This window comes from Sorex araneus, chromosome 8, assembly GCF_027595985.1.
Source record: "Sorex araneus isolate mSorAra2 chromosome 8, mSorAra2.pri, whole genome shotgun sequence".
Taxonomy (NCBI): Eukaryota; Metazoa; Chordata; class Mammalia; order Eulipotyphla; family Soricidae; genus Sorex; species Sorex araneus.
Genome location: NC_073309.1, coordinates 48,223,108 through 48,248,628, shown reverse-complemented (window position 1 = coordinate 48,248,628; position 25,521 = coordinate 48,223,108). Strand labels below are relative to the sequence as shown.

At 46.9% G+C, this 25,521-nt stretch overlaps 1 protein-coding gene across 2 annotated transcripts in view; it reads left to right on the top strand.

Annotated features, from left to right (window-relative positions):
• LOC129406810 (poliovirus receptor homolog) overlaps nt 1–25,521 on the top strand; it is a 31,398-nt gene that overhangs the window by 129 nt on the left and 5,748 nt on the right. For both annotated transcript variants that reach the window (XM_055145994.1, XM_055145995.1), the window contains exons 1-5: nt 1–115; nt 20,862–21,239; nt 22,852–22,969; nt 24,064–24,212; nt 24,888–25,007. The exon at nt 1–115 is cut by the window's left edge and continues 129 nt beyond it. In XM_055145994.1, coding sequence (XP_055001969.1) covers nt 37–115; nt 20,862–21,239; nt 22,852–22,969; nt 24,064–24,212; nt 24,888–25,007 — 844 coding nt within the window. In that variant the 5' untranslated portion in view covers nt 1–36. The remainder of the gene's footprint in view (nt 116–20,861; nt 21,240–22,851; nt 22,970–24,063; nt 24,213–24,887; nt 25,008–25,521) is intronic.

Genomic DNA, 25,521 nt, shown 5'->3' with positions numbered 1-25,521 from the left:
CAGCCCGCTAGGACCCCCCCCCCCACTCTCTCTCGCATGGCCTGGACCGGGACCCTGCCGGGCCTGACTCTGCTGCTACCTCTGCTCTTACCGCCCTGGACACCCACCAGAGCCAGTAAGTGACCCCTTCTCCTGCGCTCAGACCCCAGGCTCCAGCCTGCTCCCAGCCCTGTGCAGAGCTCACCCCACCCCTGGCTCCCCCACAGGCAGGATCAATAGCCCTCGGGCTACCCCTACAACCACCTAGAAATCATCAATACTAGTCCCAGGGACTTTGTCACTCTGTGTAGGATAACATTGCTTTGTTGTTCTCCCTGATTGCCGGGAATTTCGGATTATTGGGCTACACACATCAGTGTATTCCCCAGGCACTCCCATTCCTCTCTTTGTCTGTAACCTCTTCTCTGTGCTCTGCTTCCCCAACTGGGCAATCACTTTTTTAAAACTTTTTATTAAATCACCATGTGGAAAGTTACAAAGTTCTCAGGTTTATATGTCAGTTATACAATATTCAAACACCCATCCCTTCACCAGTGCCCATATTCCACCACCAGAAACCCCAGTATACCCCCCGCCCCCACCCCCTTGTCCCTACTGTATAACTAATGAATTTCACTTCATTTTTTCTTTACCTTGATTACATTCCATAATTCAACACAAAACTCACTATAGTTGTTGGAGTTTCCAACCAAGAGAGACAGACCTACTACATTTGATAATTAGTTTTTCATTGCTGGAAATGAAGAGATATGTAGCCCCACTGCTACAAGTACATAACTCTCTCTCTCTTTTTTTTTTCTTTTTCCTTTTCCCTTTTTTTTTTTTCTTTTTCCCCCTCATCCCCCTTCCCGCGCCTCATAGTACAGTGTACGCCACGCCGCGTCGGCCAGCGTGGGGCTTTTGCTTAGTTCACAGTCCAGAGAGGTGGCTGCTACATTAAAAACCTTCAATATTTCAAAAAAAACTTACTGTTATTATTTGGAGTTTCCCCCCCAAGTCAGACCTGTTCAAATGGAATCGTTTCACATTGCTGACAATTATAAATGTTAAGTCGCGCGGACGCTGCCACGTCCGCGCGGTTGGGCAATCACCTTTATCCCCAAATCAGACTCTGTTGACTTGGTCAGATCCTACTAGGACACTGGATTTGTATTTGTAAGTGTAATATTGCTTTGCTCTTCTCCTTATGTCCTCTGCATAGTTACGTTAGAGCAATGTTCTTTTTGTACAGACGCAGGAAGACCAGTTAATGCTATGTTTTTATAACTTGGGAGTTAACTGACTCTGAATAATATTCACTCCTGGGCATCTGTTTTCTATATTTAAGCCTCAGTTGTCCTTAGTTCCTAACACTCCAAAAGCAGGGTCCTGACGAGGGACTGGATGTATCCAGGGAAAACTGTGAGCTACCCTGCCATCGAAACGGGCCAGGACAAGTGCCATAATACTTGCCATAATACTATAAGTTAGGACCATGGTCATGGACAAATTCTGTCATGATCCAAAATGTAACAACTGAACTAGGACTCTGGTAGGGTTAGGAAAAACTAATCTGGCCTGAGCACTGTAGTCTGAGATCTATAGCAAGATGTCCCCAGGGGAAACTGATAAGTTTCATTTTACTTTCTGTTTACTTTGGTTAAATTCAATATTTCAACACAAACCTCACTATTGTTGTTAGGAGTACCCCACTAGATTCAGACCTACTGTGAAGACAAATGAGGTCGCGCGGCCGCACTAGCGGCCCAGCGGTTTTGAATTTCCGTACTTTAACAACTAAGTCCAGGGAGATTTCTACCAGATATTGGATCATTGCAGGTTTGAAAATCCAATCTGTGGTCGTCATAATATGGCTGACACCGCGCCCTTCATCCCCGGAGAGAAAGAGGCGAGAGAGAGAAATACCTTTCCCCTCCTGGGCGGGCACGGGGCCGAGGCTTAGTTCTTAGGCTGGAGACATTCTTTGAGGAGTTGCCCATGCCAAAAGAGGTTTTGCTAGTCTGGATTCACACTCATGCAGCTGCGGAGAGGCCGCACATGTGTGCGGCCCCACGGGATCACATCTCGGCGGTGGGAGGGGCCGGTGCCTCCCACCCGGTTTTATACCTTTCTTAGCAGGGGGTTGGTACATGAGTTGTCAATCATCAGGGAAGTGTCTTCTCAGACCAAATAAGGAAAGGTTCGGGGTGTTATTTGGTGGGCTTACAATATTCTCCAAGAGTCGGTTGAGAAATAGTGGGGAGGGGAAGACAAGGGTTTATCTGGCAGGAGCATCTGTCAGGAGGAATGTACAAGGCTTTTAGTGTAGAGGAAGGCACTCTACTTTACGGCTCTTGGGGTCTCATGGTTAACTGCCCTGGGCTACTTTTACTTCTTGAGTTTAGTTATTTCCTTTGTCACAAGGGCACCTGTGCCTCAGGTTATGCAAACGCTGGTAATGGAATTTTCCGGTTTGTCCAGGGTAAAGGTTTCGGGGCCCTCTTTTGTTCAGGGTCCTGAACAGTTTCCAATATCTCCCCCCTTTTTCTACTATAATAATGAGCGAGTGGGTGGAGTGCCTGTCTTAGGTTACTTGATGGGCTCCCAGTTCTGGACATGGCAGTAACCAAAAAAGGTTAGAAAAATGTGCGCACGATTGTAGGTGGTGCCATGTTCGCACCCAGATACTGGCACCAAGCTATCCCCGTCTTAGGCATTTCCACAGCCGGGAACAGAGTGAGCGGGGGCGGTATGCCAGGTGCTCGAATTCCGCAAAGCTTAGGGGCTGAAGTATGGGCTTTTCCAAGTTATCCAGCCCTTCGGGGTCGTGTTGGGAGAGCTGCTGAGAGTGGACCTGTACTGAACGTTTGGTTGCCTCATCAACCTGGTTCTTAACGAAATTTGTGAGTCGGCGGAATGCCCCTGGGCCAAAGGAAACTAGCAGTAAGAACCCAATGAAGGGTCCAACGAGGCTAGGCAACAGGGTCGAGAGCCAGGGTGAGGTGGAAAACCAATTTTTATACCAAGATTCCTCTTGATCTCTCAAACGTCTCCTTTCTTCTAAGCTTTCTTCCACTCGTCTAATGCTATCCTTAACTAGCCCAAGCTTATCTTTAAAGAAACAGCATTCCTCCTAAAGAGTGGCACACACTCCCCCCTCACTCACAAAGGCCAGATCAAGGCCACGTCTGTTTTGTTGGACGACCCCAGCCAGAGAGCCAACAGTGTCAGTTAGGTATATAAGGCCCTGTTTAAGTTCGCAGACATCAGCCTCAACAGCAAGGGACAGTTGGTGGAAGTTTTCCTGAGAGGAGACAAGGGAGTAGATGCCCGTACCGGTGCCTGTAGCACCCAGACCGATGAGGAGGGCAATGGTGATGGCAGTAACAGGCTCACGGTGGTGGCGCAGGAGAGAGGAAGAAGAGGAGAAGAGCAGGGCATCGGCAGGGCAAACCGTGAAGCGTGGCAAAAGCAGAACCAAAACGCAGTCATCTCTATGTGCCAGAAAGGCAGATGTAGCAATGTGAGGAGTCAGGCCAGAGGAGCAGGCAAAGAAGGTGGCATTGGGGGCCAAGACGTAGGAAGGATAGAGGGTGGCATTAACGTGGAGGGAGTAATTGGATATAACAAGAGTCTGATTGCAAACGGGTACTAAGTCACAGGGGGGGGGGGAGAATATTGGGCCCCATCAGGCAAAGTCCGGATCCCACCACATGTCCCAGAGTCAATCGGTGCGTGGAATCCACTTCCCAGCGGAGTTCCTTGGCGTCAGAGACGTTCAATGGAGAGCCGAGGACAGCAATGCCTTCGTAGAATGGCGGTTGAGAGGAGTAGCAGATCCAGCATTGGTCATAGGTGGGGTCGGTGATGGCGGCAGCAAGGCGTTGACCATATCCAGGATGAGCTGAGAAGAGGGTGCTGGACCCGCAGGCAGAGTAGGACGGAAGAAGGATGTGGGTGGCGGGGACCCGGAGGGCGCGGGTGGGTAGGGATGGGGGGCAGGGGGGCGATGATGGTGAAGGGCGTTGTTGGGGCCCATGGAAATAGGGCGTGAGGAGAGGGAAGTTTTAAGAGGGTGAAGGGAGAAGGTGAAGCCTTTATCGTAGCCGAGGCGATATAGACGAAGACCCCAGGACAAAGTATTGGACCAGGGATGCCGTTTGCCAGCAGAAGTGAATTGGATGATGAGGAAATTACACGCACAGTTGCAATCGATAGAGGGTGTTCGAGGTGCTTGCTCATCGCACCGTGATAAAGTCCCAGGAGGAGGAAGGTTTCCAATAGGTGTTGCCAGTAGTCTCGCAGCCCCAGGTGGCACAAAAAAAATCGGGGCGATCTCCACAAGTGTGGGCAAGAGAGGGGTCATGTTGTTGCCTATGGCGGTCACCAGGGCAAACGTAGATGGGGTCGGAGAGAAGTTCCTGGCGGTGGCGGCGGGTGGAGCAGCCAGAAATGACGCCATGGCCAGGAACGACATGGTGGTCATTGGGTGCGCGGCCGCCAGTGCAATCAGGGAGAGTCCAGTAACTGCTGGGCGTTGGGAGGGCGCAGAGGTCAACCCAGAGTGCGGGCTAGGGTGTAGTGGAAGACAATGTGGAGGTGGAGGTGACAACATCGACCGCTTCATTAAGGACTTGCCAAGTAAAATTAAAAATCTGGTAGGAAACAGGGGAGGCACCCAAAAAAAGAGGGGGACTAAAAATCAGAAGGAGATGGGGAAAGGGGAGATAAGGTGGCAGGGGAGGTGGAAGCATGAGCCCCGTCATGGTGGACAGGAGAGTCGGGCGTCACTGTGTCCTGGACAGGGTCAGTGGGGTCGCGAACCACAGCAGTCAGGTCGGCAGGACCTTGTGGGTTGTGGAGTCTGGGTCAGTACCAGGAGTATGAAGTCTACTCCAGATGAAGCCATACCAGGACCAGGAGTACATTGGTAGGTGTTATCTGTTAAAATATAAGCATAGACTTTTCCTCCTACAAGAAGGTTTCCCACTATTTCTTTTTTTTTGTGAATTAATTTTTTTGTCATATAACAAAAGCACTTTGCTTTTTTTTATTAACAGTTTATTTTTAATTAGTGAGTCAACGTGAGGGCACAGTTACAGATTTATACATTTTTGTGCTCATGTTTCCCCCATACAAAGTTTGATAACCCATCCCTTCACCAGTGCCCATTCTCCACCACCAGTAAACCCAACATCCCTCCCCCCTCCTCAGTCCCGTATCCCCCCACCCCACACTGCCACTATGGCAGGGTATTCCCTTTTGTTCTCTCTCTCTCTGATTAGGTGTTGTGGTTTGCAATAAAGGTGTTGAGTGGCCATTGTGTTCAGTCTCTAGTCTATATTCGGCCCACATCATCTTTCCCCCACATTACCTCCAACCACATTTTACTTGGTGTTTCCTTCTCTGAGTTGCCCAGAATGAGAGACCAGCCTCCAAGCCATGGAGTCAACCTCCTGGTACTTATTTCTACTATTCTTGGGTGTTAGTCTTATCGTCTACTATTCTAAATTCCACAGATGAGTGCAATCTTTCTATGTCTGTCTCTCTCTTTCTGACTCATTTCACTTAGCATGATACTTTCCATGCTGATCCACTTCTTTGCAAAGTTCATGACCTCATTTTTTCTAACAGCTGCATAGTATTCCATTGTATAGATGTACCAAAGTTTCTTCAACCAGTCATCTGTTCTAGGGCACTCAGGTTGTTTCCAGATTCTGGCTATTGTAAACAGTGCTGCAATGAACATATAAGTGCAGATGTCATTTCGACTATACTTTTTTGCTTCTCTGGGATATATTCCCAGCAGTGGTATTGCTGGGTCAAATGGGAGCTCAACCTCTAGTTTTTTGAGAATCGTCCATATTGTTTTCCAAAAGGGCTGAACTAGCCGGCATTCCCACCAGCAGTGTAGGAGAGTCCCTTTCTCCCCACATCCTCTCCAACAGTGGTTGCTTTTGTTCTTTTGGATGTGTGCTGGACTCTGTGGTGTGAGGCGGTATCTCATGGTTGTTTTGATCTGCATCTCCCTGATGATTAGTGATGTAGAGCACTTTTTCATTTGCCTTTTGGCCATTTGTATCTCTTCCTTGGTAAAGTTTCTGTTCATTTCTTCGCCCCATTTTTTGATGGGGTTGGATGTTTTCTTCTTGTAGAGTTCAACCAGTGCTTTATATACCCTTGATATCAACCCCTTATATGATGGGTATTGTGTAAATATCCTTTCCCATTCTGTAGATAGTCTTTGTATTCTGGTCGCTGTATCTTTTGCGGTGCAGAAGCTTTTTAGTTTAATGTAGTCCCGTATGTTGATCTCTGTTTTTACTAGATTGCTTAGCTCCGTGTCATCTTTGAAGATACCTTTATCTTCAATATCCTGGAGGGTTTTGCCTACCTTGTCTTCAATGTACCTTATGGTTTGTGGTCTGATGTTGAGGTCTTTAATCCATTTTGATCTGACTTTTGTGCATGGTGTCAGGTCGAGTTCTAAGCCCATTCTTTTGCATGTGGTTGTCCAGTTGTGCCAGCACCATTTGTTAAAGAGACTTTCCTTGCTCCACTTCACATATCTTTCTCCTTTATCAAAGATTAGATGATCATACATTTGAGGTTGTGTGTGGGGATATTCCACCCTGTTCCATTGGTCTGCAGCTCTGCCTTTGTTCCAGTACCATGCTGTTTTAATTGTTACCGCTTTGTAGTAGAGTTTAAGGTTGGGGAGGGTGATGCCTCCCATCATCTTTTTCCCAAGAATTGTTTTAGCTATCCGTGGGCGTTTATTGTTCCATATAAATTTCAGGATTGCTTGTTCCGCTTCTTTGAAGAATACCATGGGTATCCCTATAGGGATCACGTTAAATCTGTATAATGCTTTTGGGAGTACTGCCATTTTGACAATGTTTATTCTCCCTATCCATGAGCAGGGGATATGTTTCCATTTCCTCATGTCCTCTTTTATTTCATGAAGTAGAGTTTTATAGTTTTCTTTGTAGAGGTCATTTACTTCTTTAGTTAAGCTGATTCCAAGATATTTGATTTTCTGGGGCACAATTGTGAATGGGATTGCTTTTTTCATGTCCCTTTCCTCTGTCTTATTGTTTGCATATAGGAAGGCCATGGATTTTTGGTTATTGATTTTATAGCCTGCGACTTTACTGTATAGGTCAATTGTTTCTAAGAGTTTCTTACTAGAGCTTTTAGGTTTCTCTAGGTATAGCATCATATCGTCTGCGAATAGTGAGAGCTTGATTTCTTTCTTTCCGATCTGAATCCCCTTAATATCTTTTTCTTGCCTGATGGCTATTGCTAATACTTCCAATACTATATTAAAGAGAAGTGGTGAGAGTGGGCATCCTTGTCTTGTCCCCGATCTTAGAGGAAAAGCCCTTAGTTTTTCTCCATTGATGATAATGCTTGCCCTAGGTTCGTGGTAGATGGCTTTGACTATCTTGAGAAAAGTTCCTCCAAAACCCATTTTGGTGAGAGTTTTTATCATGAATGGGTGTTGGATCTTGTCAAATGCTTTCTCTGCATCTATTGATATGATCATATGGTTTTTATCTTTACTTTTGTTGATGTGATGGATTATGTTGATTGATTTCCGAATGTTAAACCATCCTTGCATCCCCGGGATGAATCCCACTTGGTCATGGTGTATGATCTTTTTTATGAGTTGTTGGATTCTATTTGCTAGTATTTTGTTGAGGATCTTCGCATCGGTGTTCATCAAGGATATTGGTCTATAGTTTTCTTTGTTAGTGGTGTCTTTGTTTGCTTTTGGTATTAGGGAGATATGTGCCTCGTAGAAACTGTTCAGAAGGGATTCTGTCTTTTCAATTTCCTGGAAAATCTTGAGGAAAACTGGCAACAAGTCTTCTTTAAATGTTTGGAAGAATTTGCCAGTGAATCCGTCTGGACCTGGGCTTTTGTTTTTGGGGAGACTTTTGATTACAGTTTCGATTTCCTTGATATTTATGGGCCTATTCAGGTATTTCTAGTCTTCTTGGTTCAGTCTTGGGAGATTGTAGGAGTCAAGGAATTCGTCCATTTCTTTTAGGTTCTCTTGTTTTGAGGCATACAGACTTTCAAAGTAGTCTCTGATGATCCTTTGAATCTCCTTGGTTTCTGTTGTGATGTCCCCCTTTTCATTTCTGATTCGGTTTATTAGGGTTTTCTCTCTTTCTTTCTTTGTGAGTCTTGCTAGCAGTTTATCAATCTTATTTATTTTCTCGAAGAACCAGCTCTTTGTCTCATAGATCTTTCAGATTGTTTTTCGGGTTTCCATATCGTTAATTTCTGCTCTAAGTTTTATCATTTCTTTCCTTCGATCTGGTTTGGGTTGCTTTTGCTGGTCCTCTTCTAAGATCTTGAGCTGCGAAGTCAAGCTATCTTTATAGGCCCTTTCTTCCTTTCTGAGGAAAGCTAGCAGAGCTATAAATTTTCCCCTTAATACAGCTTTAGCCGCGTCCCATAGGTTCTGGTAGCTTGTGTCTTCATTCTCATTTGTTTCAAGGTATTTTTTGATTTCTTCCTTGATTTGCTTCGTGATCCACTCATTGTTCAATAGTGAGTTGTTTAATTTCCATGTGTTTGATTTGGTTCTCCGCGTCTGTGCGTGATTAATTTCCATCTTCAGTGCATCATGGTCTGAGAAGATAGTTGATACAATTTCTATCTTCCCGATTCTATTAAGGTATAATTTGTGACCCAGAACGTGATCTATTTTGGAAAATGATCCATGTGTGCTGGAAAAGAATGTGTATTCTTTCTTTTGGGGGTATATAGCCCTGTATAGGTCTATTACCCCTGAATCTTCCATTTCTTCCTTCAGAGCCATTGTTTCCTTGCTGAGTGTTGTTCTTGTCAATCTATCCAGAGGTGATAAAGCAGTGTTGAAGTCTCCTACTACTATTGTGTTGCTAGTTATGTCCTCCTTAAATTCTGTTAGGAGTTCTTTTAAGTATTTAGCTGGTTGTTCATTAGGTGCGTATACGTTTAATAGTGTGATTTCCTGTTGTACATATCCTTTGATGAACAGGAAATGACCTTCGCTGTCCCTTCTAATCTTTTTTAGCCTGAAATCTATGTTGTCGGATACTAGTATGGCCACCCCCGCTTTTTCGAGGGAGCTGTTTGCTTGCAGGATTGTTTTCCATCCTTTGATTTTGAGTCTGTGTTTTTTCTGACTATTCAGATGTGTTTCTTTTTTTTTTCTTTTTGGGTCACACCCAGCGATGCTCAGGGGTTACTCCTGGCTTTGCACTCAGAAATTACTCCTGACGGTGCTTGGGGGACCATATGGGATGCCGGGGATTGAACCCGGGTCGGCCGCGTGCAAGGCGAACGCCCTACCCACTGTGCTATCGCTCCAGCCCCTCAGATGTGTTTCTTGTAGGCAGCAGAAAGTTGGGTTTAGTTTCCGAATCCATTTTGCCACTCTGTGCCTCTTGATTGGTGCATTTAGAGCGTTAACATTAAGAGAAATTATTGTCATGGGATTTTGTGCCAGTTTTCTGTAGGGTTTGTTGTTCTTATAGGTCTTTTTCCTTGTCTTATAGTAGCCCTTTGAGTCCTTCTTTTAAATTTGGTCTTGAGTTTATGAAGTTCCTGAGCTGTTGTTTCTCCGTGAAATAGTGTGTGGTTCCTTCAAGGTTAATTGAGAGTTTAGCCGGGTAAAGTATTCTTGGTGAGGCATTCATTTTATGGAGTTTTTTCACTATATCCCACCATTGTCTTCGGGCTTGGAAGGTTTCTCCTGATAGGTCTGCTGTGAATCTAAGGGGTGCTCCTTTGTATATGATCTCCTTCTTTGATCTTGCTGCTTGCAGTATTGTGTCTCTATCCATAGCATCCATCATTCTGACTATGATATGCCTTGGGGATTTTTTATTTGGGTCCCTTTCAGTTGGTACCCTTCGGACTCCTTGGATCTGGATGTCCATATTCTCTAGCTCTGGGAAATTCTTAGCAATGATGTCTTTAATTGTGTTTTTTTTTTCATTAAGATTTGTCCCCTGTGGTTCTGGTACTCCAATGATTCTTATGTTGTTTCTCTTGAGGTCATCCCCTAGGACTCTAATTCGCTCTAGAGCCTTTTGAGGTCTTTTGCCATTATTTGTTGTTGCCTATATGCTTTCTGCAGCTCGTCTTCAAGATCGCTGATTCTTTCTTCGGCAGCAGTCATTCTACTGTTAAGGGCTCCTACTGAGTTTTTATTTCATCTACCGCTTCTTTTAATTGTGTCACTTCTGTTCGTAGCTTCGAAATTTCTGCTCTCATTTCTGTTCGTAGCTTTGAAATTTCTGCTCTCATTTCTTCCTGGATTATCTTTGTGGATCGTCCCAATGCTGCATCCATATCCTCCCTTAATTTATTGGATGTTCGCTTCATAGTTGCTTTGAGTTCTTCAATCATCTTCACAATTTCCTCTCTGAATTCTTTATCAGAAAGGAGACTATATTTCTGGGGAGTCATTGCTGGGGTTGCAGAGATCCTCCCTTCCATCTCTGCTGGTGGTGGGGATTTTCGATGTTTCTTCATGTTGATATGGGTTTTACTATTAGGCGCTCTCCTTAGCTTGAGAGGGGTCCCGAGAGAAAGCATGGGGCTATGATCTTTTTACAAAGGACTCTATGTGCAGCTCGATGAGTTCATTAACAGTTTTTGTGAAATGAGGATAAGCTAGGTCAGTTGACTATTAACATATAGTGACTAAGATGACCAGGGTATTCTTCAGAGGGATAGATTCTATCGATTAATGCCAAAGCACAATGCATTGAGTGGGAAAAATATCTTTGGCCGCTCCAGAAGGAGGCCACGCCCCCTTTTGAGGCCACACCCCTTACATGTGGACACGCTGCTTACAACCTGATAGAGATGGGAGGGGTTAGGCCCGCCGCAGGGAGACTCAGAGGCGCAAGACAGATGGGGTCTGGGGTCTCCGGGAACCCAGCCCGTGGCCGCGAGGGGATCCGAGCGCTCTTCAACAGAGTGCAGGGTCCGAGAGCCCACTATTTCTTTTTTGTGTGTTCTAATGCAAATATAAGAATCAATTGTTTCCCAAGCCCTTTCTCATTTACAAAGTTGCAAGAACCAGATACTTGGAAGAGTTAAGAAACTGGATTAGCAAGTCTTATCTGCTGGCAAAAGTGTGATTAGAATTCACTGTTGAGGTTGGGGAGGGTCTACATTTCCAGTCTGACTGGGGCAGAGCTGGGAATGCAGGGGGATGGGTAGATCCAGGGAAATCTTTAAAAACTCTCGAACTGACATCTGAGATTAACTCCTTATAACCCTGAGCTATCCCTTATAACCCTGAGCTAAGTAGCTTAAAAAAATTTTGTTATCAAAAAATCTCAGATCAAATAAAACACTGGTAGGATAAGTTTTGCAACCAATTTTAGAACTCTAAAAAACTCATGTTTTAACTAAACCATTACTCTTCGAACCTGTTTTTACTACAACATTTTCAGCTCACTTTCTAATAATCCAATGCAGATGTATATGTACATTGACACAACAGCATAAGACCTTTAAACCATCAATTTTTATGAAACATGAGTAAACCTTCTTTGGCTTAAGTTCAATAGTTCTTGTACCTAAGTTCAAATCATGAGCTTTCTAACTCTATCAATTCCACAATACAAACATGCTTTCAAACACAGAAAGAGCCCTTTGGGTATATATATATATATATATATATATATATATATATATATATATATATATATATATAGTATATATATATATATTTTTAACCAAACTTTGATAATAGCATAGAAAAAAATACTTGGGCTGTCAATGTTTATGGAAACATAAGTAAACTTTGTTTATTTTGAGGGTTTCTGTACCTCTGTTGCTTGAAAATCAGCTAAATTCCTCATTAAAATTGGCTGAGGCTTATAAGATAAACCTTGCACTCTCTGAATTCTTATTTCACTGTTAGTTTTCTGGCTCTAGCTCTGTAGCTTTTTCTAGATAGTACAGATACTGGAATTCAAAAGAATTTCAACTGTTAATGATGTCGGTGGGTCCCACAGGTGACTTACGTGAAGCGGGGAGGAGAAAGACGGTCACTTTCTCCCCAGCCGCCTCTACCACCCAGGACCCAGAGTTACTGGGTTCTTGTCTTCGCTGGCGGAAAAGAATTTCAGGAGTAGACAAGCAGTGAAGTAACAGATTTTATTTAGAGGTTTCTGAGGGAAGGAGGAAGGGATAAGTAGAAAGGAAAAAACAGTAGGAATAACGCGCTCAAGAGAGAACGCGGGCTTCTCCAGGGTGGAGGAAGCCTTAATGGGCTATTTGGCCGGCTTTTATAGGTTCCTTGCAGCTCGCCTTGATCTGGAATGTTCTGGGGTCTCCTTGGGGCTGGATTACTGAAGTTTATCAGATTAAGGGAGAGGTCGAAGGAATTGAGGAACTTCGTGGAGCGGGGTCCAACCCCCTCAGGGTCTGCTGAAGGTCTTATCAGGTCTGTTTTCTGTATCCACCGGGTGGGTCAGTCTCAGGATTCTCCTCCCAAGAGCCTTTGTTAATCCAAGTTTCATTGCCAAGGGCCTTTCCCTATCTACCTGCCTACATCATTAATAACTATTAATGTTCTTCCAATAAGAAATTTAGACTAAAAATTTCAATTTCGTAGCAGGTGCCACATTCTAATTAGAAATCTTTGTTTAAACCTGGTCTAACAGGTTCCAAAATCACATAGATCCTTTAAATTGCTGAACTGCATATCACTCTGATCTCTTGAGATGATCCTGTTTTCCCCAGGCCTAATTTTTACTACTGATTTTCACTCTGGCTCCAGCACTCAAGTGTTCCACATAGAGAGACAGACAGACAGACAAACAGACAGACAATAAGTTCACTAAAAACACCACACGTACATGTGCACACATCTGCAGTTGATCTATCAATCTGACCCTTCAGAAATGGCAGGGAGAAAACTGACAGACTGAAAAAGGAAGGAGCAGTCCCCAGGGCAAAGTTAAGCCCTGTCCACAGATTGGGAACATTGCTTCCTGTTTCCCTGCCTGACCAGCCAGTTTCCTGCTTGTTAAAAATGGGTCAAGAAAGTGCTTTTGTTGATATAAACCAGCAAAACAATCCATGACAAAGTTGTTGAAACCTAAGTTGTCAGATGTTACAGTTTTAAGGTCAAGACTACTTCTGAGGCAGGGAGCTAGTATCTTCTTATCAACCATGCGGATAGACCACCTTAGCGACACACTTTTTCATTCCTAATATAATTAAACACTCAACCACATGATCTTGCATTTTCCTGCCTTCTCTGCTGATAATAATAAGCAGAACTAAGAGAAAGATAATGAGACAAATACACACACACTAAAGGCACACGCACAAAGCACACTCCTGCACTCGCTCGGACCAGTCCTTCTTTCACACGGGTGCGCACCCCACTCACCACATTCACACTGAAATTCCTGAACCTGCCCTACGGGCGTCCACATTACCTTTGGTCTTATCCCCCTGACAATGGGGTTGCTCCAATGTACATTGGGCTCTTTCTAATTAGAAGCTAGCAAACTAGAGGCAAAGCGGGGATGATCATCAGGATGCAAGGGAATTGAGAAAAAGCAGTCTTTCAAATCGAGTACTGTCTTACACATTTCTGAAGGAATGGCTGCTGGGGATGGCAGTCCAGGTTGAAGTACCCCCAAAAATGACCGTGGTTTTATTTACTGGTCATAGATCCTGTAGCAGTCACCAACTGCCAATTTTCTTTTGGTGTGTTCCAGGGAGAGGGGGTGGCAATATAAAAGCTATCTGTATAAAGATTAAAGGGTTGAGGGGTCGAGGCAAATAATTTGGACATGGCAGCAAGTTCAAAACCAAGGAAAAGCTGGGGAGGGTGCATCTGTATTTTATCCTTGGAAATGCGGAAACCCCTGTGTTGCAGCGTCTGAGTCAGATGCTGCGCAGCCGAGTGAAGCAGGTCAGCGGCTGCACCGGCCAAGAGGATGTCGTCCATGTAATGAACAAAGTTAGATGGAGAGATAAAGAGCCTGAAAAGGGTAAATAATGGAAGCAACGTATTTTTGGCAAAGGGTAGGGCTATTGGCCATGCCTTGGGGCAGGACTTTCCAATGGAAGCGAGGGCTGGGCCCAGCACAGTTTGTGGCAGGGAGAGAAAAGGCAAAACGTTTGCAATCCTCTGGGTGGAGGGGAATGGAGAAAAAGCAATCCTTAAGATCAAGGACAATCCTAGAGCTGCCGTGGGGAATAGCCGACGGGCAAGGGAAGCCAGGCTGGGTGGCGCCCATGGGGATCATAGTTTTATTTATTTCCCGGAGGTCATGGAGGAGCCTCCAGTTACCGGATTTCTTTTTTATCACAAAAATGGGGGTGGGGTGCCGGGCTGTTCCTGCACTAACAACTTGGCGGCCTGTAATTTTTCAATGGGAAGGGGCCCTTGGTGTCAATTAGTAAAAGGTCCATTTGTGAGAAAATATCCCGGCCCCAGAGATTGACAGGGAGCCCAGGCAGAACATAAGGGCATACAGTCCCAGATTTGCCTTCCTAGGTGCGCCAATCAAGTGGGGACAAACTTAACATAGGGTTTTGGGATTGGCCTGTACCCTGAAGGTGGGTCAGCGAGGGGGTGAGGGGCCACCCTTTTGGCCAGTCTTTTTTGGCAATGATTGTTACATCTGCACCAGTGTCAATCAGACCCGAAAGCTCCTTCCCGTTGATTTCTAAAGTCATCATGCCCTTGTCCAGGGGCAGGGATTCGGGTCTCGGAGGGTGGGGATCAGAAGCAACAGTAGGAAGGTCCAAGAGGGATTGGGCGCGAGAGGCGGCATGGGAACAGCCCCTGGAGACCACCTCTAAGCGCTCTTGGGCTGTGCCCATAATCTGGGCCGAACGAGGGTTGTCGTGGGCACCAGTGATAATGGATTTGAGGAGCGACCAGTATTGGAGCATAAATCTTTTGTCAGCCTCCGACCCTTTAGAAGCAAAAAAGGAAGTGAGCTCGGAGCCTACCCGCTCCCAAGAATCACAATTGATCGTGGGACAAGTAACAACAAACCAGGGACAAATCTTGTGAACAAAAAGGAAGAACTTTAAAATATCCCTTTTCCTAACCTCGATATGTCTATCACGCAATTCTTGCTGAATGCCTTTAATAAATTCAACTTCCTGGCTAATGCCTGACCGCATATTTTTTTTTTCAAAAGAAAAAGAAAAAAGAATGCGTCTTTTTATTTGTGGTAAATTCTAAGAATTATCAAGTTTTTCTAATTTTTTTTTAAAGAAATATTTTATTGAACCACCGTGAAAAAAAGAAAAAAAAATACAAAGCTTTCCGGTTTAAGTCACAGTCAAATACTGATTAATCCACCATCCCTTCACCAGTGCACCCGTTCCACCACCAAGAACCCCAATACACCCCCCTCCCACCCCACCCCCATCTAAGTAGCTAATGATATTCCCATTATTCTCTATATATATTGAGTACATTCCATATTTCCATACAGAACTCACTATTGTTGATTGGAAATTCTCCCCAACAATCAGGCCTGCTGAATAGGCATCATCTAATAATTTCTCTTCATTGCTAAGAGTGAAGACTTTGAGTCCGCGCGGCCGCGATAGCCGGTTTTGGGTTTCTAATATTTTAGCTCAGTTCACAGTCAAAATGGATGGCTGCAAGAATCCGCTCTGGTGCCAAAATGGGTTAGGAGAACTCAGGATCATAGTCAATAGGCGCGGAGGCTCTGCTTCTTGTGCCACGGCTCTCGGTTCATCTCTGGGCGGAAGGCGCGCCGGGAACACCCCCCCTCCCAGGACCACCTACAGGCTACGTCACTAAAGAAAGTCCTACCTCCTGGTGGAGGGCTGACCCCATCTTTAAGAGGGGTGAATGGGACGGCGGTGAAAAGGTACCTTATTAGACTAACCCAGCTCCGCGTCGCCCTAGGGGGAGTACCTGACGTCTTACGAGAGGGCTCCGGATTCGTCGCTCTGCTGTCCGATCGGGTGGCCTTTCTCACGAAACCATGCTGGGCGCCAGTTGCGCGTTCCCCTGGAAATCTCTCCGGCCCGCGGAGAGACAACAGAGGAAAGCGCTCCTAATTGGGTGGGTTCTATGAGCGGTCCTGATCTGAAAATAAAACTGGTGAGGTTAGTAAAAAGAGGCTCAAGACAACACATGCCGATCAAGAACGTCTTTATTGGCAGTCATGCTGGTTTTATACCTTTCTTAGCAGGGGGTTGGTACATGAGTTGTCAATCATCAGGGAAGTGTCTTCTCAGACCAAATAAGGAAAAGTTCGGGGTGTTATTTGGTGGGCTTACAACATTCTCCAAGAGTCAGTTGAGAAATAGTGAGGAGGGGAAGGCAAGGGTTTATCTGGCAGGAGCATCTGTCAGGAGGAATGCACAAGGCTTTTAGTGTAAAGGAAGGTATTCTACTTTACGGGCTTTTGGGGGTTTCGTGGTTAACTGCCCTGGGCTACTTTTACTTCTTGAGTTTAGCTATTTTCTTTGTCACAGGGCAACTGTGCCTCAGGTTATGAAAACGCTGGTAATGGAATTTTCCGGTTTGTCCAGGGTACAGGTTTCGGGGTCCTCTTTTGTTCAGGGTCCTGAACAGTCCCCAACACATCCTCTCTCTCTACTTTTGGGCATTATGGCTTCGAATATAGATACTGAGAGGCGGTCACGCTTGGTCCTCTATCTACTTTCATTCAGCACACACTTCTCATCCTGAACGATCCCTCCAACCATTGATGACTCAGTGATCCCTTCTCTATTCTAACTGCCTTCTCCCCCAGCTCATGAGGCAGGATTCCAACTATGGAGCAATATTCCTGGCCGTTGTGTCTACTGTTCTTGGGTGTCAATCTCATATTATTTCATTTTGTACTCCACAAATGAGTGCAGTCATTCAATGTATGTCCCTCTCTTTCTGACTCATTTCATTTAGCGTGATACTCTCCATCACCATCCACTTATAAGCAAATTTCATGACTTCACCTTTCTTAACAGCTGCATAGTATTCCATTGTGTATATGTGCTAAAGTTTCTTTGACCAGTTGTCTATTCTCAGGCATTCTGGTGGTTTCCAGATTCTGGCTATTATGAACAGTGCTGCAATGAACACACAGGTGCAGATGCTTTTTGTACCCTCAGGATGTATTCCCATAAGTGGTATTGCAGGGTCATATGGAAGCTCAATTTCTAGTTTTTTTTTTTTTTGCTTTTTGGGTCACACCCAGCGATGCACAGGGGTTACTCCTGGCTTTTCACTCAGGAATCACTCCTGGCGGTGCTTGGGGGACCATATGGGATGCCGGGGATCGAACCCGGGTCGGCCGCGTGCAAGGCAAACGCCCTACCCGCTGTGCTATCGCTCCGGCCCCGCAATTTCTAGTTTTTTAAGGATGCCCATTTTCTTTCCAAAAAAGCTGGACTAGTTGCAATCCCCCATCAATGAAATAGTCTTTTTCTCCCCACATTTGCCCTAGCACTGTTTGTTTTTGTTCTTTTTTGATGTATGCCAGTATGCCAGTATGTTTGGGGTGAGATGATATCTCATTGTTGTTTTGATTTGCCTCTCCCTGATGATTAGAGATGTACAGCATTTTTTTCATGTGCCTTTTAGCCATTTGTATTTTTTCTTTTTTGGAGGAAGCTTCTCTTCATTTATTCTTCCCATTTTTTGATGGGGTTGGAGGAATTTTTTCTTGTACAATTCTACTAGTGTCTTGTATATGCTGGCTATTAACCCCTCATCAGATGGGTATTGGGTAAATACCTATTCAGTGGAATCTTTCTGTATTTTAGTAAATGTTTCTTTTGAGATGCAGAAACTTCTTAGTTTAATGTTCAATTTATTGATGTTTGTTTCCACTTGCTTGGTCCGTGCTGTTTCATCCTTCAAGATGTTTTTAGCTTCAAAGTCATGGAGGGTTCTGCCTACATTTTCCTCTATGTACCTTATGGATTCGGCTCTCTCTGTAGATCTGTATGTTTTCTATTTCTCTGTGTGTCTGCTGCTCTGCTGCTTCATAACCATCAGCCCTTCCAGATATGATGGTGCTGAGGTCAGAGAGAGAAGGAGAGAGAGCACAGTGTGTAGGGCACTGGCGCACAGCTGTATGTGGCCCCCACCTCCTCTGAAAAAGAAAAGAAGAAAAGATAAAGAAGAAAAAAATTGAAGCTCCAAGAGGGGAAGCAAGTAGTTCAAAACAAAAACAAATAAGTTGCAACTTATTACAGTTGCTCGGACCCTGACTGTGGGGAGCCCTGGACTTTGTCTGCTGGGGAACATCAGTGGGTGGTTAAGAACTGGGGGTCTCAGGGCTGGAGAGACAGCACAGCATAGAGGCCTCCATGAGGCTGAGTTGGATTCAATCTCCAGTACCACACAGGGTCCCTGAGCACTGGTAGGAGTCATCCCTGAATGCCGTTGTAAGTGCAAATAAAAAAAAAAGAAGGAAGAACAGGAGAAAGACAGAAAGAAAGAAAGGAAGAGAGAAAGGGAGAAAGGAAGGAAGGAAGGATGGAATGAAGGAAGGAAGGAAGGAAGGAAGGAAGGAAGGAAGGAAGGAAGGAAGGAAGGAAGGAAGGAAGGAAGGAAGGAAAGAAGGAAGGGAGAGAGGAAACTGGAGTCACTCTTGGTCCCAGTTTCCAGCATGAGAAAATGTCTGGGTCTCAGAGATGGAGAGATAATCCAGTGGTTAGGGAGTTTCACTTGTCAAGTGCTAACCAGGGTTCCATGGCCGGGATCCCATATTGTCCCCGAGCACAGCCAGGAGTAAGCCCTGAGTATAGACAGGTGTGGGCCCAATCACCTCATCTGCCCCTGTTAGAGTTCGGAGTCGACCACCCCTCAAGGACAGAGAACACAACCGATATTGCAAATCACATAGCGAGGTTTATTGCTCCAGCTAGCTGGGATCCAAATGTCTGCCTGACACAGCGGGCTTCAACAAGGACCCTGAGCAATAGGTTCAGCAAGTTCTTATACTTTCATTTTGGCAAGTCAGCATTACTCAGCAAATTTTTTTTTTAACATTTATTTATTTATTTATTTATTATTGAATCACCATGTGGAAAGTTACAGAGCTTTCAGTCTTAAGTCTCCGTTATACAATGCTCAACACCCATTCCATCACCAGTGCACATTTTCCACCACCAGGAGCGCCCCACCCCCCCCGACTGTGTAGCTGATAGATTTCACTTTACTTTGATTACCTTCAATATTTCAACAAAAAACTCACTATTATTGTTTGGAGTTTACCCCCAAAGTCAGACCTGTTGAAAAGGAACCATTTGATAATGTTTTACATTGCAGAAATTGAGAGATATGAGGTCACCGTTGCGGCCGCGTGATTTTGCATTTCTGTATTTTAGTAACAAAGTCCAGGAAAATTTCTTCCAGGAATTGCATCGCTGCAAGCATTTACTTCCCTTTTGTGGTGCTCATAAGATGGAAAAGCCAAGAGAGAAAAACCTTTCCCTCCTGGCGTAGCATGGGGTAGTGGCTCAGTTCACAGTCTAGAGACATTTCTGCGAGCTGCTGGTGCCCAAAGTAGTTTAGTTGGCCTCTGGGATCATGCTCGTGCAGCAGTGGAAAGGTCTACTCAGCAAATTTCTATTACCTACAGAGTACACGCATATTTGTGTTGTTGTTGTTTTGGCCCGCAACATCCAGCCCACCTCCCCGACAGTTACTTTCCAGAGAATCTGATTCGGGGATGTACTCTCTGACAGAAGTATCTGGTTTTTCTGCTTTTCTTGTTCCTGGAAGAGGCCTCAGTTACTCAGAGCCTGTCATTGCAGTTCTCCGGCTAAGTGGGTCCTAACACCCCCACCCTGTAAAATAAAGGAAAAAGGAAGAAAGCGGCCCCTCAAGGGAAGTTGCCAAATAGGGTTTTTCTGGGCCCATCTGGCAAAGGTTCTTGTGTTCTTCCTCCCCTCTCCCCACACACACACTTTAAACATCACCCTGGGCTACAAAGTTGTATATGATGAATTGTTACAGACATTCAATATTCCAATACAATTCTACCACCACTCTCACCTTCCCTGCACCACTGTGTCCATTTTCCCAGTCACCTGTCAAACATGCCCCCATAGCAGGCTCTCCATAATGTATTTTATATTGCTTGTTACCCATTAAGGGCTAATAGAATGATCAAAAAGTATTTCCTTATAAGAAAATTAGTGAAAAATTTTGTATCTCATATGAAGATATTAAGTATTGGTCTTAGGAATTATTATGATTCTGTGCAACCTGAACAACCACCGGGTGCCCAAGATAAACAAAAAGGGAAAATAAATATAAACCTGTAAAAAGAGAAAGTTATACAATATTGGGGGAAATTTTTTAAATCCACTTACTGATCTATAATTTTTTGTGAGATTTCATAAGTTTGACTTTATTACTATCTTCACGATAATTTTTTAAACCCCTCTTATATGTAGGATATAACAAATATAATAAAGGAACAGCAAATAGTCAAAGCACCCAAGCTGGTGAGCTGGGTGTGAAGGCCGTGTCCGTGGGGAGGGTGTGGAGGGGCGCTGGGTCACGGGGAGGGAAGTACTCTGTGCGGGTGGGTGCGGGACTGGGAAGATGCTTGCAGGAAAAGGACAGTCACCAGCGTAGTAAGGCAGGGTGCAGCAGTGAAAATGGGGAAAGAAAAAAAAATACTACAATAAAATAGTGCTGATAGTAACAGAGAAGCAGGTGCCCCGCAGTGGACGGACGCAACCCTAGTTCTGCGCCCCCCCCACACACCCGCCCTAGACCCCTGGACCAAGGTGCACACCCAGGTGAGCAGCCTCAGGGACTCCTCCCCGTCCTGACCAGGGTCCTGTAAGCCTGAGACCCATGTTTCACTCTCTTCCAGCCAATGAGATGACCGAGATGCCTGAGATGACCGTGTGGGCACCCATAGAGGTGCACGGCCGCCTGGGCGACATAGTGAAGCTGCCCTGTGAGCTGCAATTTCGGGGGTCCGGCACCCCGAAAGTGACGCAGGTAACGTGGACGCGGCGGGCACCGTCGGGTGAATCCAGCGTCCTGGCAGCCCTCCACCCGCTGTCCAGGCCCAGCATCTCAGAACGCGGCCACGTGGAATTCGCGTCCGAATGGTGGGGCCCAAAGCTACGGGACGCTTCGCTGCTGGTTCGCGGGCTGCAGCCGGAGGACGAGGCCAACTACACGTGCGAGGTGACCATGGCCCATGGCGGGACCAGGAGCGCGGCCTTCTGGCTTCGGGTGTTCTGTGAGTGCGGCCGGGCTGGGCTGGGGAGGGAGGTTGGGGGAGGGGGAGTTGGTTCCCCCAAGCTCAGATACTTTCTCAGGGTGGGGTTGTTGGGTCACCCACGGGTCCTGAGGGGTTCCTCCCGGCTCTGCACTCAGAATCACTCCTGGTGGTGCTGCTGAGATCAAAATCAGGTGAACCACATGCTCAGCAAGCACCCTGCCCGCTGCACTGACCCTCCAGCACCCTCTCAAGTTATCTTTATAGAATTATAGATCTCATTTTATGAGCTAAATTTAAAAGGAAAGCACCAAATACTTTTGTCTTTTAAGCCTCTCCTACCTGTAACCAGGGCTTACTCCTAACTGCTCTCAGGGTTCACTCCTGGCGGGCTGAGGCTTCCACAATCTCTCTGGCCCAGTAGAAATAATACAGTTTGTTTCTGCCGTAGCAGCTGGCCAAATATTTCTATTTTCACTGGCTTGTAGGTGCAACAGTATTAAAAACCAATGGTTGGCACATATGCTGCCTCAGCCCCTGTGCTGCTTGTGCCCATGTGGCCAAGCACACGTGTCCCCCCATCTCCCCCCTTGAGATGTGTACTTTCATGCTTTCATGCCTAATGCTGGAATGTGTGTGGGAGCTCTATCTGCCCCTGGAGAAGCCCGGGTTCTCTCTTGAACATGTTATTCACTTCCTCTTTCTCCTCCCCTCCAAAACCTCCAAATCAAATCTGTTTTACTTCAAAAACAGAACACAACAAAAAGCCGCTGGTCTACACTGGCTCCCTGGGCTGCTCAGCACTATCCATGGTCTACACCAGTGGTCTAGATCACACCTAGGGGGATTCTCACTGTTCCCTGTGTCATCTACACTGGCTGCTGAGACCTGGTCTCCATGGACACCCTTCCCTTCCTGCCCTGTCTACACTGGCCCTACAGGAGAAGAGTCTACACTGTCCTTCCTGGTGCAGAACCCATTGCCCTCCGCCATGATACCATCTACACCGGCTTCTCAGGGGTGCCTCCCTGCCCCACAGCTGCCTCCCTGCTGCCCCATGGCTGTCTACACGGCCTCAACACCATCTGCCTGGTCCTCCTCTCACAGTCTCACCCCCACTAGCGCCCCCAGATCAGGACCCCAGTACAGCCAGATGTAGGTCTCATTGGGGCCATGTCCTGAGTGTCCCCCATGGTGCGTACACCCCAGAGTGTCTGATACCCTCCCCACCCTCCCAGCCACCCACACCAAATATCACCAAATATCACTCTGGCCCCCAGGGGCTGTGATCCACCATCTCTGCTCTGACACCTTCACACGACTTACACTGAGCCCATCAGGGGTCTACACTGCACTGCTGGACACTCCGAACCCCACTGGGGAGAGTCCCAGTCCTTCCTGATGGCCTGGTGATGTACCTCCACACCGACTGTCCAGAAGCTCAGATATGGGGATCCTGAGACGCAGTGCCCAGTTGCCCTCCCACCCCAAAACCTTTAGCCCTCTGTCCCTCAGGGACCCACATCCCTCCCCCAGGCCTCCCATTGCAGCTGTTCCTGCGGGACCTGAACCCCACCTGAGTGTGTGTTCCTCGGGGTTCCTGTCCCTGAGCCCATCCCTATTCCCTTCCCAGATGCCCCCCAGGTCTCCATCTCTCTCTATGATGACATCGGGCAGCAGAGCCACAGGGAGACCAGCCTGACCTGTGACGCCCGCAGCAACCCGGAGCCCAAGAGCTATAATTGGAGCACGTGAGTTCTGGGCTGATCAGAGTCTAAGGGGGGGAGACTGGAATGGAATCTCTGCTCTGAGAGAGGAGACTGGGGAATGGGGTTCTGGACTGAGAGGAGGGAGAAGCCAAAAGGATCCAGGGAGAAAAGTCCCCTCTGTTCCCTGTTAAATGTCTAGTTCTGGGGCTGGAGCTCAGCTCAATAGTGGGCAAAGACCTCGTGTGGGAGTGCGCAACCCCCAGGTGGGTGTATCCCCAGCACCCTTCACTCACAAGCTACAATAATGTCATGAGACCTAAACTTTAACAACCGTACTCAGAAATTTGCTGTCAGAGGGCGGGCTGCAGGGGTTGGGGGGTTGTATGGGAGGGAGCCTGGGAGCAGTGGTGGGGGAAGCTGACACTGATGGTGGGGTGAGGGCTGCAATATAGTATGTCTAAAACTAACTATGAATAGCTGTGTAAATCACTGTGCCTTAATAAAAATAAGTCAATTTTTTAAAAAGTGTCTTGCACACATGGTTTCTGAAGGGCTGAGCCCAGGGGGCAGGTACCCCAGCTCTTCCCAGGGCTGCTCTGTGCCTGTCCTCACCTTCCTACCGCATTCCCCACACTCCCCACTCAGCACTGGGCCATGCAGGGTCAAAGATCACTTGCACCCAGTAGGTGCAACATTTGCCCAGTCACAGCCCTAATGAAGCAGAGATTACAACAAAGGAGGCTGAAACTAGTACTGGATCTGAGGTGATGGGATTCATCTAAGGAACTGACTTGCCTCTGACTGAGGTGGCAGCACTGAACAGAGTTGGGCTTGAGCTCTGTTCCAGTAAATTCTCTCAGACCACCAGGTGTGTGTGTTGGGGAATGACAAGGAAGCAGGAACCAGGGGACAAGGTAGGAGTGGAGGCCACACAGGTCCTGAGGACTAGAAGGTTCTCGATGGATTCTGAAGGCGGGTCTCAGGACCTGCTGAGCACTTGTGGGGGAGAGGGAGAGTTGGGGGGACTCCAGGTACCCCTCAACTTGGGTCACACAGGGGGCAGTGCTGGGTTCCTCAGTCCCTGTCACTCTGGGCTCCAGCAGAGACGGTGTTCTAACCAGCCTGTGTCCCCCCAGGACCATGGGCCCCCTGCCCCCCTGTGCTGTACCCCAGGGCTCCCGGCTCCTGATCCAGCCCACTGAGGAGTCCATCAACACGACCTTCATCTGCTGTGTCTCCAATGCCCTGGGGACAGGCCAGGCAGCCATGAGAGTCCAGCTCCCAGGTGAGGACAAGTGGGGAACAGGAGACACCCCAGTAGGAGGCCGAGCAGAATTGCCCCTTTTGAGGTGATAGGAGAGTCCCTGGTAAAGAACCCCTCAGCTTTGAGATGCTCCTGGACTCCTGCCATGGCCTCTGCTGGACACTCAGAAAGGCCTTTCCAGGGGAATGAGGCAGAACTCTGGTCATTACATTTATTCAAACACCAGAGGTGTCCAGGAAAGTGGCACATTATTTAAAGGTAGCTTCAGGTATGATACAATCTAGGTGCCCTAGTTATGTGTATAAACCAGGATCTGTATTTTTTCCTGTCATTTTTTCCATGCTAGCTCTGTTCTTCTGACTCATCCTCACAAGACAGGGGATCTGTAGGCTTTTCAGATTCCCATCACACCGTTCAATAATGGAGAGGGAAAGATAGCAGCGCTTTCAATAGCTCTGCTCAAAGTCCCAGACCTGTCTCTCATTGGCTCCTTGAATTCACATGACCTCCAGGAACCAATCCAGCAGTGTCACGAGGGGAATACTGTGATTGGTCAGTCTCGGGTCCCAACTCCTGAACCACAGAGCTCTATGGAGTAACAGTAGGGACTGCACACAGGAGTGAGGGGCGATGTTTGTGAGCAGCGGGACCCCAAAGTCTCTGATCCTAACCCCCTGCCTCCTCCTCTCCTCCCAGGATCTCCCCAGGAACTGTCACCCTCACTCTCGGCTCTTTGGATCAGCCTCTGCATTTCAGGAATCGTGGTTGTGGCTGTGCTGGTGGCCCTGGTTTATTCCTGGGGTCGGAGACAGTCCCGTGAGTGTCTCCCTTCTGGAACATTCCCCACCCGTGTGTCAGCCCTGAACATCCTGAGCCCAAATCCCTGAGCCCGACCCCGAGCAAGGCTCTGTGCTCGTCCCCCCAAGCAACCTGTCCTGCGTGTCCCCACAGCTGGGCGGCCCCGACCTTGCAGACAGGGTCACTGGAGGCAGGGGGCTGGTCTTCCACCCGAGAGAGTGAGGCCCCCGATTATAGGCTTGTCAGCACTGGGAGCCAACCAGGGGCACAGGGAGGCCGAGGGCAGAGTGACACCCCCCAGCTGTCCCTCATATCCCTTGCTAAAAGAGACCCCCTGATGCCCCTACAGACAGGAGGGGGCAACAGGAACTGGAACCCTGGTCCCCAGCAGGAGCTGAGGTTGACTTGTGAAAACTTGCAGGGACAAGTGAATTAACAAGCCATGATGGACTCAGTCAGTATTGATTGATTATAGGGCTGGAGGTCAGAGCAATAGTAGAGCAGATAGGGTTCCTGCCTTGCACACAGCGAA